The sequence below is a fragment of the Hirundo rustica genome, chromosome 3 (assembly GCF_015227805.2).
Source record: "Hirundo rustica isolate bHirRus1 chromosome 3, bHirRus1.pri.v3, whole genome shotgun sequence".
Lineage (NCBI taxonomy): Eukaryota > Metazoa > Chordata > Aves > Passeriformes > Hirundinidae > Hirundo > Hirundo rustica.
Genome location: NC_053452.1, coordinates 25,409,620 through 25,426,500, shown reverse-complemented (window position 1 = coordinate 25,426,500; position 16,881 = coordinate 25,409,620). Strand labels below are relative to the sequence as shown.

Below are 16,881 nucleotides of genomic sequence, written 5' to 3'. Positions count from 1 at the left end.
CAGCAAGATCAAACCAAAGGAACTCATTGTTCATCACTACTCATCCACATCCCCAGTTCCTCACCTATCCTGAAACCTCCATGGGAAAAAAACTCCATATGGATATGTGGTTATTAGTCACAAAACCCGGTATCCCTTTATCTGATTCACCCATGTGGATGCAGACTGCAAAAATCCATAAGCCTGGCACTCCATAACTCCCCAGTGTTTTAGTACAAAATTATATAAACATTTTAATATGGACTTTAGGTTTTCCATCATGTCAAAGGGGATGTAATTACAGTTTTACGCCTTCGGTGGTGCTTCCACCCTGAACTTATCTCCACAGAAGAAATACCATCACTGCAGCTTCCTGAAGTGACAAAGAGGCTGCTGTTGTCCCAGGGGATGAGAGTGGGCACTTGGAAGCCCTATCCCACCTGCATCACCAACGAGGACTTGAAGACCAGCTTACCTACTCTTTGGGAAGACTCCTGTCTTCCTGAGAATCCCAGGAGAAGAGGGGGCAAAAACCTCGAGCTGGAGAGAAATGGAGCAGAGCGTAGAAAAGCACAGCACTGCACAGCTGCAGGAGTGCTGGGAACACAGCAGGACCTTGGCACAGCTGCTTGTTGCTCATGGTAGAACATTCTCCTGTTGTCAGCATTCTCCTGACAATTTGGTGGAAGAGTCTAAGTTTCCAGTCCAGTTCAGGGTGGCAATGATGGTTTTTGTTTGCTTTTCCTTTAAGTGAGGATAAACATGAGGTATTTGTCTATGTTGCAAATTTCTTCCTTCTGTACCTCACCCTCCCCTTTTGCGAAGGACAGAAACCAGATGCAAGAAATGCGAATGATTCAAAGCCTTTAAAAAGAAGGAATCTCTCACAAGGAATATATTCAGAATATTGTGACCTTCTGCACCTGCAGCTGGACAGAGACAATGAGGAATGGGGAAACATTGTGCTATTTAATACATTATAGCCAAAATAAGCTTGTACTTCTCTCATGACTTCCAGAAGAAAGCTTCTGGGCAGAACCCTGGCAGGCAGATTGCACTTTGCAGCAGGACAAAAATCTGATTGTAACACTGCCACTCATCAATTAGCTACAAAAGGATAATGCCAGCTGTTCGTGAAAAATAGAAATGGCAAATGTCAAAGAACTTTTGAGACATAAACAAGAGCAATATTTAGATCTGACAATAGTATGCCAGATCTGACAATTCATAATGCTGAGTTAACATATTTTTACAGCCTGGGAGGTTATCAAAAAAGCACATCTTGAGAAACTTCTTTCAAAATCACAGACCCAGATATGGCAACTGTGATGACAGCATCCACTTTATGTACAGAAGGAACCAGAACAGATATGGAGAAAGACACTGCAATATTTTATTATGATTATTTTATTTTTTTAATCTTCAAAGTTTTCTGCCTCAAGACAGGAATGCATGATAGATAGAAATGGCTCAAACATCTTCACATGAAACACTCTTAATCATAATTCATTCACAATTATTTTTCTAAAACATCTACAGTTACATAATCCCATTTCCATCCATTATCACAGATTTAATTATTTGTTAAACAGTAGTTGCCAGCATTTGAAAGCTGTAAGGCTTTTTGCATATTAGTAGAGTCTTCTGAACTACACAAGACTATCACAACTCTAACCCTCACTTACATGGCAACCCCAGGTGATAGATGTTCCAAAGAGAAATGTGTTGCTTATGTGGAGTTCATAAAAATGACAGTTCTCTGCGCCTCGTTAGCTCTACTATCCTTTCTCCTTTACTAAGATTATTTTCTAAACCTACAGCATATTCCTCATTTGTAACCAAGAACTTTGATGAGCTGATGAACTTTATCTTCCACTGCTGCTATTTGGCAAATTTGCAAGTCAGGCATACTAGAGCTCTCCAGTAAAACTCTATGTACAGAGCACAGTTTAAACAGATAGGTTGCTTGGAATCCATATCTCCCTCCATCTGAAGGGAACTACTTTGAGGTTCTCTGGAACTGTTGTAAACAAGAGGATATTTTTTTTTCTCTATATATATATGTGTGTGTGTGTATATATATATTTATATATTTTATATATAAATGTTCTAAATGTCCTTTGGGAGTCCATTTGTTTTTATCTTTCCAAATGATGACTAAATACCTGATCTGTAGCATTTCTCCTGAGAAGACACTAGTAAGGGAATGACAGTTTTGATGCACTTTGGAATGGCACAATCACGTAAACGTTTGCACAATTAAGACTTATGAACTCATCCAAAGTTTCTAAACATGATATTCTAACTAAGAACTAAAATACCAGCACAATGCAGCAAGATAAAAAAGAAAATTCTATGTAATCAAAATATAAACAAGTACATAGGAAATGGATATCTGCCAGTAAATCTATATCTTTTTTAAAGTAGGAAATGAATGCACTTAAGAAAAAAATGTATCTATCTGACAAACTTCGTAAAAAAAGTACTTTCCAAATGCATAACAAATGCCAAGATATCCTGTAACTGGCCAGGTATAGCCACATGAGAGCTGCATGGCTTAGAGCCATGCAGGGGAGGGGTGGGGTGGAAATAAAATCACAAAAACAACAGATCAGCAAGTCTAGGGAAAACAAACAAACAAAAACATCACATCATCATCATCTAAATTACTGTATGCTTATATCACAACTGCTAAAGGAACAGGGGGAAAAACAGAAAGTAGAAATTGCAGTTTAATGATTTTTAAGAATTATCTCTAAAAATTCAGAAGAAAAAATTATCAACTTACTAATTCTAAGCACCAATTTAATAATTTAAGTTAACTGTATTTATATTTTTCATACTAGGGATGGAGCAAGTTCTGCTTGAAGGTTTAAAGTTTAACTCTGGAGCCCATCTGACTTCTGTGTTCTTGTCATGCTTCCTCTGCTGTTCACATCAAAGTCACTGTAAAAAAGTCTCTCAAGTTTCCAACTCTCTAGGCAAGCAATTCTTTGAAGAGACAATTATGTCCTATAGTTTAAGTCAACTTTCAGGTCATGAAAGGTGAAAACACGCCAGTATTTGGTTAGTCTGCTAGTTAGGAGTCTGTGAAAATGGAACAGCCGACGCCGTTTCTCGACAGATTTGCCTTAGAACTAGCAGCACCCAGGGCAGACCAACTTTGAACACATCCAGACTCCACGAGAAATTAGTAGTGTGTTAGAAAATTGCATATGTGTTAGATCAAGAAGGCATTGCCATACATGTGGCATTGTTACATTACTTTTCCTCTATTTTTCTCAAGAAAAACAAAGGAAAACAGCCCTACAAAGAGCTTTTTGGTTTGTTTTTTTCATTCTGTTTGTCTTTGCACCTGGGAAAACAGCACACTGCTTCCCAGCTGGAACAGCTCAGTGCTTCCCATCAGCTCAATTCCTCTAGAAAGCACTTTCACATAGTTAAGGTGGTCTACTTTAGCTAATTCTCAGAGCTTTATCCTTTTTTCCAGTATGCATTTCATGCCACTTCCTGACAGCAATTTCAGAACTGAAATGGATCTACGGTAATGTCCACTACTAACTGCGACCAGATCTTACTACAGACCATCAAGCCAGGCCCTTGGGATGGTTCCACACATTGAACTGAAGCTCAGACGAAAAATCTCACTGAAACTCAAAATCTGGAGTGGTCATGAATCTCAGCTACTCTTCCCTATTTGAACCCTCACCCTTGTAATGAAAGCACGCACACCAAGGGAAAATAATGACCGCCCAAGCTGGCAGCATTAAGACACCGGTGAGTTATCCTGCTGCTCTTCCGTCACCGTGGACTCGCTGTGCTCCTCGCTCAGCTCGTTGGAGGGCTCCTCGTAGCTCGGCTCGGCGGGATCCAGGCTGCTTCCCTCGCTCTGCTCCTCGCTGTGCTCCTCGCTGGCCTCCGCAGACTGCTCCAAGTTGCTCTCCAAGGAAGCCGGAGAGCTGCCAGTTACGCTTTCATTTTGGTTCACTTCGTTAAAAGGCTGTGGGAGATGCGCAGGAGACTGCAGAGCGTTTTCACTGGCAGGGATGGGCACTTTGGTGGCACTGATATCCAGGACAATGTCATTTGGTGGCAGAGTTACCTTCTCCACAAGTTTCCACTGGATAATACTCATGTCTTTCCCTCCAGTTGAAATCAAGTGACCGTCGCTATGAGTGAAGCTGACGTTTGTCACATGACTACTGTGAGCACTGTATTTGTGGCTGGGGGCCTATTGAAAACAAGCAGAAAGATAAATCACACGTCGACTAGAAGTGCACATGATATAGAAGTTTAAAACTACTAATATTTTTGCTTAGCCCCTCAAGAGAGCTCTTAGTTCACAAAAGAGTAACGAATTATATTTATATAGATTTCCTGCCACAATACTTCCTCCCTTCTTTGCAACTCGGAAGAGATTTAGATCATTATAGAAAAAGTAATGGACCTAACACTAAGGCCAGCAAACACAAAGTATCAAGCCTCGTATCTCCGGAATTTAAGGATGACTACTGACACTTCCCTTTTAGGTATATTGTTTTATACTTATACTGTTGTACACTTTCCATTTATATGTAAAATTAATGGGGGTTACTGGACATAAAAGAAGTATTTGCCTGTCAGGCTCCAAAACAACTACGCTGGAAGCAAGGAAAGCTTCAGACAATCTAAACGCACACCTGGACTACACTGGTCTAGACTTACCTTTGGCTTGGAACAGGGATACTGAAAGAGATGGACCTTACAAAAATCATCAGCCACTGCTATCACTTTTCGGTTATGGGATCTGACAAGGGCATTTATGTCTGTCCCATCTGATCCTTCGGGCCAAACTCCTAGGAAAGAGTGCAGAAAATATTTAGAAATGGTGGTTTTGAAACAAATCAACAGACAATTCATGGACAAAAATAAAATCTATAAAGCTCCGAGAAATGGCAAGATGAACAAAAAGTAAGACAGAAATTCATCTGGAAAATGGAATGTGCATTGCATTAAATATCATTAATATTTTGTTAGCCTAATGCTGCTCTCCCCACCCTGTTCTCCCAAATCCTCAGTTTCAGCCAGGACAACATCTTGAGCTTAACATTTGTCTCCTGTTCAAAAACTGAGTCTTGTTTAGACCTTTTCTTTAGTTAAAGTTTGCTGCTAAAACTGGTAACTTTATACCGTCATCCATGCACAGATATATTAAAAGCAACAGTGATGCTGGAGCACAGAGCAAACCCAGGGTCCTACTGGTTTCTTCTCTGGTTTAATTTGTTTGACTTCTTGTATTTTAAATCTTAGTATTTGTGTAACTCAGAGTAGACAACTGATTGATGATATACTGCACAGAAGCCCAGCATGTACAAGTTTCACAGATGTAAGCGCTGTCAAGTGCTTAAGTACAATTCAATATGATTTTAAGTCAAAAGAGTAACACAGATACATCTAGACAAAAGAATAACATTTTCTATATGAAAAACACTGATCAAATTTGGGATGGGGGAGACTCTGAACAAAATTATTTTAACAAAACATAAAGACATTAGAAATTCTCACAATAAAACAGACAATTCACATCTGCAAGGAAAGCTGAGCAAAAGAGAAGCAAGGGATTATAAGATACTAGTATACGCCAAAGGTACCATGTTTTTAAGATCAGACTTGGGTTTCTGATTAGGTCTAGAAGTTAGAAGGAATTTCCGTGCCCCCGCCCCCCCTCCCCCCAAAAAAACCCCTGTGTGTCCAATTGACCAAGAGGGCTGTTGATTATCAGATATGAAAATATTCTTCCTCCCTTACAGCCACTGACTTCAATAAAATAAAAACCATGTGCTGTTTTATACAACACAAAAAGCCAACTCAGAATTGCCTTATCTTCTTGTTTTTAAGCAAAATGGCAAAGAGCGTTTAACTTAAAAGCTGGGTTTTTTTCCATTCTTCAGTGGGTGGAGTAAACTTTATTTTCTCTGAAGAATAACAAAGGCAGCTTGTTAAACTTGCAACAATGCCAGTAAGTTACATTGTAGGTAATTTACTAAATAAAGACATGAAGTGCTTAGGAAAGTATTCAGAAACATTTTAGTGTTCTCACATCAATGAAATCAAAATGAAAAACATGTACTATTTAAGAATTTTCAAGCAGTTCAGCATGAATGAATTTTACCTTTCCTCATTCATTCTATATATGAAGTATTGTCATCGTGTGGGAGTAATAAATGCCTGAAGTTTTAGCTATCACCTTAGGCAGACTCTGACAAAGAACTATGCAATTTCCTTTTCTTTTTAATTTCCTCTTCTTTTTAATTTAAGATTAAGAGGACTAATATTCAAGATTGAAGCTTTTATTAAACATCTTTTATGTTCACAAAGTCCTTTGGCAGCTCCAAAGGTAAGGCAACCCTTTGTCATAAGACAGCAGGATTTGCTTTCAATGCATCAGGCAAACACGAAAAATCCAAGACATTAATATGACTGAGACTTCAGTTCTTAATATAACTGCAAAAATTCTTAATAACTGTAAAAAATAACAAAAGAACCCAAATAATAGGACTTTATTATAAGTCATGACAGCAGCACTTCAATTTTAATAAATTCTATGAGACAGCTGTAGGAAATGCGCAGCAAACCCAAGAGCGACTTCAAGTGTTCGGGGTGCAGAGCGATGATACTGCTGAGCCAGCAGTCATAGCAACTGCCAAAGGAGTGATGCTACTCTCACCCAAACCACACATTTCCATTCTGTTCCTTCTGCTGACAACAGTGCAATGCCTGAACCCTTGGCACACCACCCACAGAGCAGAATTGTAAAACACATGCACCCAAAAGCCCAAATCCCAAGAACTTAACCCTCTCTCCTGAATACCAGTGAGCAGCCCCAGCTTGCTTGGATCCCTGAGCCAGCTGACCCTTGGCTCAAAGCCAGATTAGCAAATATCTGATAGGTTGGCTTAGCTGCACCGTCTGATTTAATGGGAAAATACTTGCCTTTGTTTGAGGTCAAACCATAGTTTTAAGATTCTGCAAAGTGCGTCAGGCTAGCAGACAGTATAAAATGAGGGTGTGATGAATCTTGGCTAGGAAGTTTAAATGTATTCTGTTCTGCCCCAGAATACTACCACATTATCTGCTTTATCTATTTCATTCCCAGGTCCTCTGACACATTGAAGATTTTGAGAGCAGTTGAAACTAATTAAACTTAATTCAGAGTGGTTGAAGTTTGTATTGATCCAAAACAAAACACAGACAGGATCAGGAGACTTAGCCACTTCTAAAAGCCCTAAGAAAAATGGTTCCTCAAAACAGTGGTTATGGGAGCTGCTCATGTCCAGCCTGGCCCCAGTCACTAATAACAGCTTCTACCTAACATCTGTTAAAGAGACAAAGCCAGTGGTCCAGATGTGAAACCAAACACTTTTTGCACTCCCACAGCTCACCTCCTCAGGTCAGGAGTAAAGGACACTTCTGGGAAAGTCCTGGGATTCAGAGAGCTGCTGCCCTTACTCTGTCTGCTCTACTACCAAATGTAGTGGTAAAAAGTTCAGTACTAACAGAGCCTGCTACCTACATGTTTCTGGTAGCACTCTGCAAAAGAAAAGTAAAATGTTTCAGCTCCAAGCCTGCACTCTATACAGGCCTATATAGCCTGTATATAAGGAATATACAGTCCTTACAAAGTGTTTTCCTTGCTCCTGGGGAAAGCCATCATATTAGCATCAGAGTTTTACTTTTCACTTTCTGTGGCATCTCCTGAATCTTCTGATACTCCATTTAAAAAAAAAAGGCTTTTGTGTTGCACCGTTATTTCAGTCACAGTAGCAAAGCCAATGAGGAAATAACTGCTGTGGTCCAATTCCTTGTTAGTCTAGGCTTACGTGAACGGAGCATCAGGAGATGCATCTATTTCTCCCAGATAGTTTGAAAAAAATCACCTACAAATACACAACCTGGTTTACAGTCCTCAGGCTAATGAAAGCCAGTATTTTCATCAAACGAGCAATAAGCAACAGTATTCACCTCCAGAAAAGAGCATGCTCCTGTTTATTTCTGCTACCTACCAAGCTCCAAAAAAATCAGAAACATTTATTCTGTCTATCGGCTTCCTCCTCTGACCCCTTTATTTTTCTTATTGTGTCTCAGATCTTTGGTATCCAAAAAGAAAATCATGCCTGGTTATTAAGCACCAAATGCCCTCCACCCAACCGATGTGCCACACAAGTGTGTCAATGCCCCCACACCAGTTTCAATCCTTTGAGGCTCCTTAAGCACATGACAGCCCTTGAATATGCACGAGAGGTGTCAGAAGCTACAGAAAGGACTCACAATTCAGTGATTTTTTTTCAATCCTGCATGTAAACTGGTATTCAAAGTTGACCTCCTAGTAGCTGTGACAGGAAGATTTGTAGATCTAATCCTCACCTCTAAAGAATTAGCTGATTTACCTACTTTTGGTATCTCCACCAACATGAAGAAGAGAGGCAGGTGCCTGATCTCAGTGGTGAAGAGATGTTCAGCACCCTGCTCACAGAACTTCACTGTGAGGCTGGACCTTACTTTTATAACGCTCACAGAGGGGCTCCTCATTTATGGCCAACAGAGCTGCCTACAGCAAAAGCAGTATGAACTGTTTCAGGCTGCCAAAGTCTAAAATGGTACTATTAAAAGTACATCTGTCAGCTTTTTAAAATTGTTTTTGCGTATTTTAAAAATAAACTACTAGGCAAAAATCTGTTTACTCTTTAAAGCATTTTTATTCTTTACAAACAGAGTATATTACTCACCTTTAAATACAGGTATCAAAGTGCTGTCATAATTTTAATTAATGAACTATAACCTACACTCGTTAAGACTCTTGCTCCTGTCCCAAAACAAGGCAAACAAATAAGAATGCACATGTGCCAATTTGAGCATTTTAAAATATAAGCCTTTTGCTTCAGTGCCTCCATAATTGGTAGACTATGGGTAAAATGATAGGGGGAGAGCCAACCCCCAAACTTCAAGAACTAAGTAGAAATCAATTGTACACTGTATATAGAACACTTGGTGCACTTTAACACAGACAAATACTGTGGTCAGTCACTTTGGTCTGTGATCTCAGCACCATCCCTTAATAATCATTAACAGTGTACTCTTAATGACAAATTGAAGCAAACAAAACCACAAAAGCACAGTGTTAGTAGCTTAAAAGCAAGTTAAACAGTACTTACCAAACACCTGGAAGCCCAGCACACAAGTGTATGTTGTCCAATCTATATCCTTACAGTCAGAACGATTCCTGATTAGCTTACAGCCACTTGGAATGTCCCCTGTAAAAAAAAGTGGATGATGAGTTATGCAATGCAAAATTATATTTCCATAGGTGCTCTTTGAAGAGATGCTAATGCTGTAAATAAATACATCTTAAATCCAATCTGGAATTAGATTGCAGAGGCAAAGACAGACCAGCATCTTAATCAAATTCCAGATACTTGAAGCTTCACTTGGTTTTTATGAGTCATATTCACTTCTCATTTCCCTCTTCTGATATCATAACCTCAAAAACACTTCCCTGCAACTTGAGTAGCCTGCTACAAAGTCTAAAAAATGCTTTAACAGCATCTGTAATATAATGATTTCTTCTTCCTACCAGCTCCACTGATGTGCTAAAATTCAATAAATCATTCAGGAAGCTGTGCTTTTAAAACGGTGAGCAACTACTGCCAGAGAAGCCTTAGACTGCTTTACAACTTTCAACTAGAAAAGGAAAGGAAATATTGTCTTGCAATACAACAAGACAGTAATAATGGGTCATGGTTCTTCCCTATACATGAAATTATAAGCACCAACACTTCCTTTTGACAGACTGCACTATCTAGATTTGAAACTTAAGTTGTTGACAGGCAGAAAAAATATGTTAAGGTGACAGACATTTAAAATGTTGGCTATTGTTGCCTGTAAAGGGAAAAAACTACAATCCTCTTGGATCCAGTTAAAGCCATAGGAAGACAAGAATAAAAAAACCACCATTTTAAAACAGACTGATATGCACTACTGATGTTGAACTTCTGGCATAACCACTATGTGTTATATTCATGTTTTCAAATATTAAAAAAAGACAAACACAAAAACATTATTACCGCTAACTCATTAAAGCAGCATTACTGCTTTTCTTAGTTTTCACCAGCCAAGATAAAGTTTCAAACAAGAAATCCCAGGAGAGAACTGTGGCACAGGCCTACTGGTTTTATTCCCCCAAAATAACTGGTATTGTTGACACTAATTAGACCACTGTATATATTATTTTCAATCTACAGAACTTTTGGCCAACATCAAGTCGTAGAGCCATTTGTTCTGTAAATTCTACGCTGTTAAACTGATTTATGACCTTGTAAAGAAGTAAGCTATATTTGGCATTGCCATTAGGTAATACACGGCTCTGAATAACATCAAGATATCAGGTTACACAAGTTCAAATCAGTCCCTTTGTCAGTAAGTATTTTGTACAGTCCCAATCAAACACACTTTTTGTACAGGCCCAATCAAACACATACTCTGACAGCTAATACTTATTTCAATTTCCAGTGTATTTAATTTCATACTTACAGTATAATATTTCATAGTCTCCTGAGTTTGACATTATATACTTGTTGTCCGGGGACCAGTCAAGGTGTGTAATATAGCTGGAATGTCCCTGAAGAAGAATGCAGTAACACCAGTGTGAAAAACTTGATTTTAATTGAAAGTGAAGCAGAAGTTGCACCCACAGATGGGAGATCTAACAGCAAAAAAAGAAATCACCTTCCCACCTGCCCCAGGTCTGCTGCAATTCACTTGTGCTCCTTTAAAGGCTCCTTACTCCCACTGCCATACTCGCTAATAGCTAAACAAACACAAACTGGGCATTGTGCCTCTCCCGCTCTTCCTTGTAAAGCCTGGCCCTCTTGGACTCCAGAATGATTTACTCCTAGAAAGCATCATGCTAAAAAATGGATGAACCCAAATTTATACTGGAATTAGGAACATACACATGGCTACTAATTGTGAAAAGCAAGTAATTTGCACAGGATCCATTTTAGTTCGCAACAAAAAAGTGACAGGGATTTTTTTTATTTCTCTATCCATTTAAAATAACTTCCATTAAATGCCCACTCCTGGCAAATAACCCTTGTTCATCCTAAAAACTTAGGATACCTCGGTTAACAACCATCACGCAGAAGCACAAGATCATCCTTTTTAAGAATCAAAACCCTTTGGTCTAGTTGTTTAGTTATCACCATCAAGAGCACACTGAGGGTTAAACAGCTGGCTTTGGTTTTGAGGAAGAAGACAAATGCAGCTGGACAGAGTATTTTTTCTGTGCACAAACTTCTTTTGAGTGAAGTAAGAGTAATAGTAACTGTAATAATTAAGCTATGAAAGGCTCCAGAGAAGCCACAAATGTAAGGTAGGAGTCATGGCTAGCAAATTAATAGGAGTGACATCCATGTCACTCTTCCTCTTCCACCCTTCCATTTCTTCTTACTGCTCCTTTCCCCCTTGTAAGACCATCTATTTTCTCTCTTTCGCAGTCATTCTGCCAGGCAGCACACTGCCACATTCTGGACTGCGAGGTGTCAATCCATGTTCCCTCCCTCAGTGGGCATTATGAACAAGGGTTCCCTAAGTCCCCACAGGGTCTCTTGGCACAGCCTGCAGCAGCCACGCCAGGGGCGCACAGAAGCTCTGTGCTGTCTGCTGTGCCACCCATCATGCCAGCTTCTTCCACAGAGAACTCTAAGAGACCCTGATTGCTTCCAGAATTACATGTAGAAATACACCCATGTCCCACCTCCCCATTCCCAGGTCCTCTGTGAGAGACTACAAAAACATTTAGGAGAAAAGCTGGCCCTTTATGATTTGTTTACTCATGCAGTAGTCTCTGCCTCAAGCAGAGGAACTGTGTATGGACATAACTGCTTTGCAGTCATGGGTGAGACATACGATACTGACATGCAAAGCCGGTATTAAAAGAAAAAAAAAAGTGCACAATTGGGTGGGATTTTTTTCTCCTCTCCTTATTTTCCGAGTCTTCTAATTTGCAATCGAACTCCAACATGGAAAAGAATTGGTCAGTCATTTACTAAATCCTGCCAGACATTTGGCAGCTGTTAAAATTCCTGGGGGTGGTGGGAGGAGGGAACAAAGCAATTGGCCAGGGGGCTCCAGGCTGCAAAATCCCTGATCGCCAAATGATGAACTGGAACACGACATTGTTATCATATTTACAACAGGAGGATCCCATTTCCTATTAAAATCTTTCTTTGGTAGCTGCCCACCAAAAAGGCAACATTTTACTCTCTCCTTTTCTGTACTTTTATACACAATGAATGATTCATATTATCACCAGCTAAGAAAACTGTCTGACAATGGAAACTCCTTCCTCCACTGGCAGTGTTTATCTTTTTCAGACGTCACTGGTGCAAGGTTCGAAATGCCCACAGCCTCTAGGACAGGCACACTAATTACTTCAGGTTGAATCCAGTGTACCAAATACTTCAGAGTGGCTGTCAGTGTGGCTACCAGTGTGGCTTTCACCCACAGCCCTCTGAGTAAATGCCCAGCACTTACTCCTCTTTTGCCAAAGTATCTCTGATGTAAGGCAAAAGGGAACAGCAGCAGCTATCCAGGAACTGCTGAAGTTCAGCCCCAGCCCACCCTTCACACTGCTGACTGCATAGCTGGAGCCCTCAAAAAACAGCTTCACTAGTCAAAATGGTTGTTTTGGCTCATCTGAAGATCTGATCACAGCTAGCACTATCCCTTGCTGTGGAAACAGGCTGACAGGTCACAGACTTGCCTCTCTAGCAGCAGCAGAATGCCTGGCTGTGACTGAGGGGATTTAAACCCAACAGCAGGCATACAGCCCTTACGAACCAGCTAATGCTGGTTCAGTAGATAAAATCCTTCTGAAGGAATTCAAATAATGTATTCAAGCTGGAAGAAAGAACCAGAAGTTGACTACCAGGAGGACTGACTCATACTATTTGGAGGTCACCCGTGAGGCTACTGAATGACAGAATGCCAGAAGGATGCAGTGCCAGGAGAGTGCTCCGGGTCCCGAGCATGCCTGGGTGTCTCCCTGCTTAGCATCAAGCTGATGTGGACCTGCCAGGGTGCTGGCAGGGAGCACAGGGAGGCGCAGGGCAAGTGAAATTGGATCTGCAGCCTCGCAGGAGCTCTGGGCAGCTCCACATCGCTGCCTTCTGCACCGGCTGGGAGCGTCAGGGAGCTCAGCCCCGACACAAACCATGCTGCTGGTTTTGTATTCTACATGCGGTCACTCACACTGAAAGGAAAAGGATAACAGAACTCTGCTTTGAAGCCTTGACACCTCTGCCTAGGTATAACAGTGCTCAATTCTCCCACACCGATTTTTAAAAACCCCTTTCCTGTCAAGGCAGTGGGATAGAGGGACGTCCAGATGTTGGTTTAAATTGCAGTATGTTCTCTCCACATACATAACACATAGAAATAAATGATCTTACACATTTTCAAAGAGCTCACGGAGGCCTTGAAATACATAGCAAATTAAACATGTATGTTAGGATTAGCCACCTCTGAGTAATTTTGTATGTGTTTAAATTTATATGTGTTTAAAAACAAAGTGTTGAGGTGTGTGCTGAGGTGCAGACATCCACTGCCAGCCACACCAGCCCCACCGGGGTCCTGGTCTGAGCTCCCTGTGGTCTCTGCCCTTTCCCCACCGTGTGAGCTCAGGCAGGGATGGGGCAGACTCAGTGCTGCTGCCTGCCCTGGCAGCTCTGCGGTCCCAAAACAGCTGCACACAGGCTGCTCTGACCCCAGTGCTCTAGTGTGTGTCACATTTCAAAGGTGAACCTATTTTTATGACATAATTTGCAAATCTCATCAAGTTTCACTTGTTCTCAATGTAAATATTTTCACTAACCTTAAAGATAGCTGAACTTAGGACCAGAATGTTAGGTAAGTAAACACTTATGGAAAAAAAGTCTGTCTTTTCAGCACTGGAACAACCGCATCCAATGTTAACAATAATAACAAACTCCACTACCCATGCTATATTTAGATCTATTTACCCAGGGCCACATCCCTCTAGTTGAAATTTTGTAGTAACAAGACTACACATTCTAATGGAATTACACCACCCTAATATTATGTTGGTTCAAGAAGTACTTTACCAATAGGAGAAAAATATCCCTAAACAAATGTAATATTTTCCTTGAACAAGTTTCAGCATACAGGTACAAGGCATTTCTCCATCTTATTGCTGATTTCCCATTTCAGAGAAAGAAGGCAGTAGGCTGATAAATTAGGCATATTTGATGCAAAAGTGATTACTGCACACTAAGAGATGCAGTAACCATCAGAGACTGAAGCTTAAAATCAATCAGCTGCTGAAAACCCCTATAAAACACATAACCAAAAGGGAAAAACATCAGTCTGGAGGGAGTTTCACTGCTTAACATCTAAATGTATGTAAAACATCAAAATGCATGTACAAGATGGAATAATCGTGTAAATGTGTAACCATGCTCCAAAACTTACAGTGCATTTTCCATATCTGCTATACTTTCTTCCATTTTCTGTTACTACATAGAGGTAAATAAAGTTGTCGTGGGATCCAACTGCAAGTAAGGTGCCATCTACAACAGAGAATAATTGGGGTAAATAAATAGAATGGTTGTTTTGTGAATTTTAATTATTTCAGGTTTACTGCAAAGACAACAGTCTCAGCTAAACTACTCCTTATGAATTGTACTGAAGGATTCATAACAGTTTAGATTATGTTGCTTTTCAGCCGGATCTGTTTACTTTGTGGGTATGTTTTTTGGACAAGTTCTTTCACTTCTGCTTTTTTTTAGAGTAAATGTTCAATGGACAGGATATAAACCCTCAGACTGCACCGGATTTCTGAAAGCCGTTGACTGCAGGCAGACTTGAGTTTTATGCATCATAAAAACGCAAAAGAGTATTTAGTCTATGGATAGCTTAACTTTGGTGGTGTGGACTGCAAATAAATCAGCACTAAACATACAAGGATGTGGAATTTTCAAGCATTATAAGCATTTTTCTATTCTACCTTGTCTCTTTTCAAAAAATGTACTTGGACAAGATCTGCCTCAAATCACAATCAAACACCTCTTAAGTGCTAATGAACATCAGTGATTTAAAATAAATTGCTGGGCTTGGCACATGTGGCAGCAGCAGAGGAGCATTTTGCTCGCTGACACGGCATGTGAGCCAAAATCAAACAAGAAAAAGGTTTACAAGGGCGTTCTTCCATCCTGTTTTAACAGAGAGGAGTCAGTCTCTGATGATTTCTCATGTCACGTCTGAAGAGGAGACTCAGCAGTGGCTTGGACTCCATATAATCCCAGAGCAAACACTTCACAAACAGCTGACTTCCAGAGAGACACGAGGTTAGTTTTATGGGTTTGCATTAATGAATTTGAAAACAGGGAAGGATATTAAAATACAACTGAAATATTAAGCTTTTTACAGGCTTTTCTGTTAACCTGTCAACTGTTTGAGAACATTTTTGGGGGGAGCAAAGCTAGCATTTATTATAGCAGCAGAGTTCAACATGAAGAAAAGGCTGAGAAAGGTGATGGTGACGTTTGCAGGTACAAAATTCCAGGATTTAGTAAACACAAACAAATACGAAAGCAAATCCTCAGTTACACATTAAGCATTTGAAACAATTTTTTCAAAGCTGTGCCTTTTCTAATGCCTGGGGACTAGTTTAACACCATTTAAAAGAACATCCATCTGGTTTATCAGAATTATTCTGACAGTACAAGTCTGCCTACCTACTGAGTAGCGCATCACTGAAAGCTGTTCATTGCCATCAGTGTGTATTGAAACCAGATCCCTCGTTTCTGCATCCAAAACAAACCACCTAGAGAGAGGAGAATTCCAGTAAGTATCACTTCCACTAAACAAAAAACAAACAAATGAACAAAAAACCAAACAAAAACAACAACAAAAAAACCAAGTAAAAGAGCCATAACCACTGCCTCCCTTCATTATCTTAACGCTAGCCCCTCAAGGGCAGCACAGAGAACATCTGTTTTTAATGGAACACTTTTCTGGTTCACAAAGCAATACGAGTTTCAGTGAACAATATATGAAAGATTCTAAATACCATTCAAAATTTTCCCTTTCCCTGAGCACTGTAATAATCACCAAAACCTCTACTGAACAATAAACATGCTACCGAACAGATAATTTGACTGCATCTTACCATCATTAAGCCTTAAGGCTACAGCTGAATTTCATTTACCTCCCTATTTTGAAGGTAAGTATTTATATCAAACTGATCTTTCAATTTTCATAAAGCAAAGTTAAAAAAAAAAATAGAAGTAGTAGATGTAAGTGGAAAACATTTCCATACTCATTGTAAACACAAATTATATTCTAGTTTGGCATTTTTCTCTCAATCCTTTTCACTTCCATGAAAAAATTTATCACAGTAAGAAGGAATAACCAACCACTCACTAGAATTTGATGGTTCATAAACTACCATTTTATTTTATATTTCTTGCTTGGACGATTTATAACTAAGGTAATTGCATTTTTTATTCTTTACCAATAACTTTTACCCTGCAGTTTATTATTTATGAGGCACATGTGAGACGGTTACAAAAAACTCACTGGCACATAGAGCAAAATGGCCACTGACAGCAAGGTGTGCAAGACCAGCAGAACCTGACATTTTGCAATGGGCCTGATGCCCATCCAATTCCTAAATACACTGAACATGAGCAACACAGAGACAATGGCAATTTAATAAAAATATGTGTTCATACCCACAGATCATGAAAACAGTGTCAATATGGCTGAATTCACAGGAGCTGTACTCAGAATTTAATTTCTTTGCTCCAAACTTCTGCTCTCACAGCCACGTACAACTGCCATAGG

General features: G+C 39.8%; 1 protein-coding gene across 6 annotated transcripts in view; it reads right to left on the bottom strand.

The window, feature by feature from the left end:
* Window positions 1-1,370: 1,370 nt before the first annotated feature.
* The window catches only part of EML4 (EMAP like 4), a 148,919-nt gene continuing 133,408 nt past the window's right edge, over window positions 1,371-16,881 (bottom strand). For all 6 annotated transcript variants that reach the window (XM_040058237.1, XM_040058238.2, XM_040058234.1 and 3 more), the window contains 6 exons: window positions 15,771-15,859; window positions 14,506-14,603; window positions 10,546-10,633; window positions 9,171-9,269; window positions 4,684-4,814; window positions 1,371-4,210 (listed from right to left, as the gene is read on the bottom strand). In XM_040058237.1, the coding sequence (XP_039914171.1) occupies window positions 3,746-4,210; window positions 4,684-4,814; window positions 9,171-9,269; window positions 10,546-10,633; window positions 14,506-14,603; window positions 15,771-15,859 (970 nt within the window). In that variant the 3' untranslated portion in view covers window positions 1,371-3,745. The remainder of the gene's footprint in view (window positions 4,211-4,683; window positions 4,815-9,170; window positions 9,270-10,545; window positions 10,634-14,505; window positions 14,604-15,770; window positions 15,860-16,881) is intronic.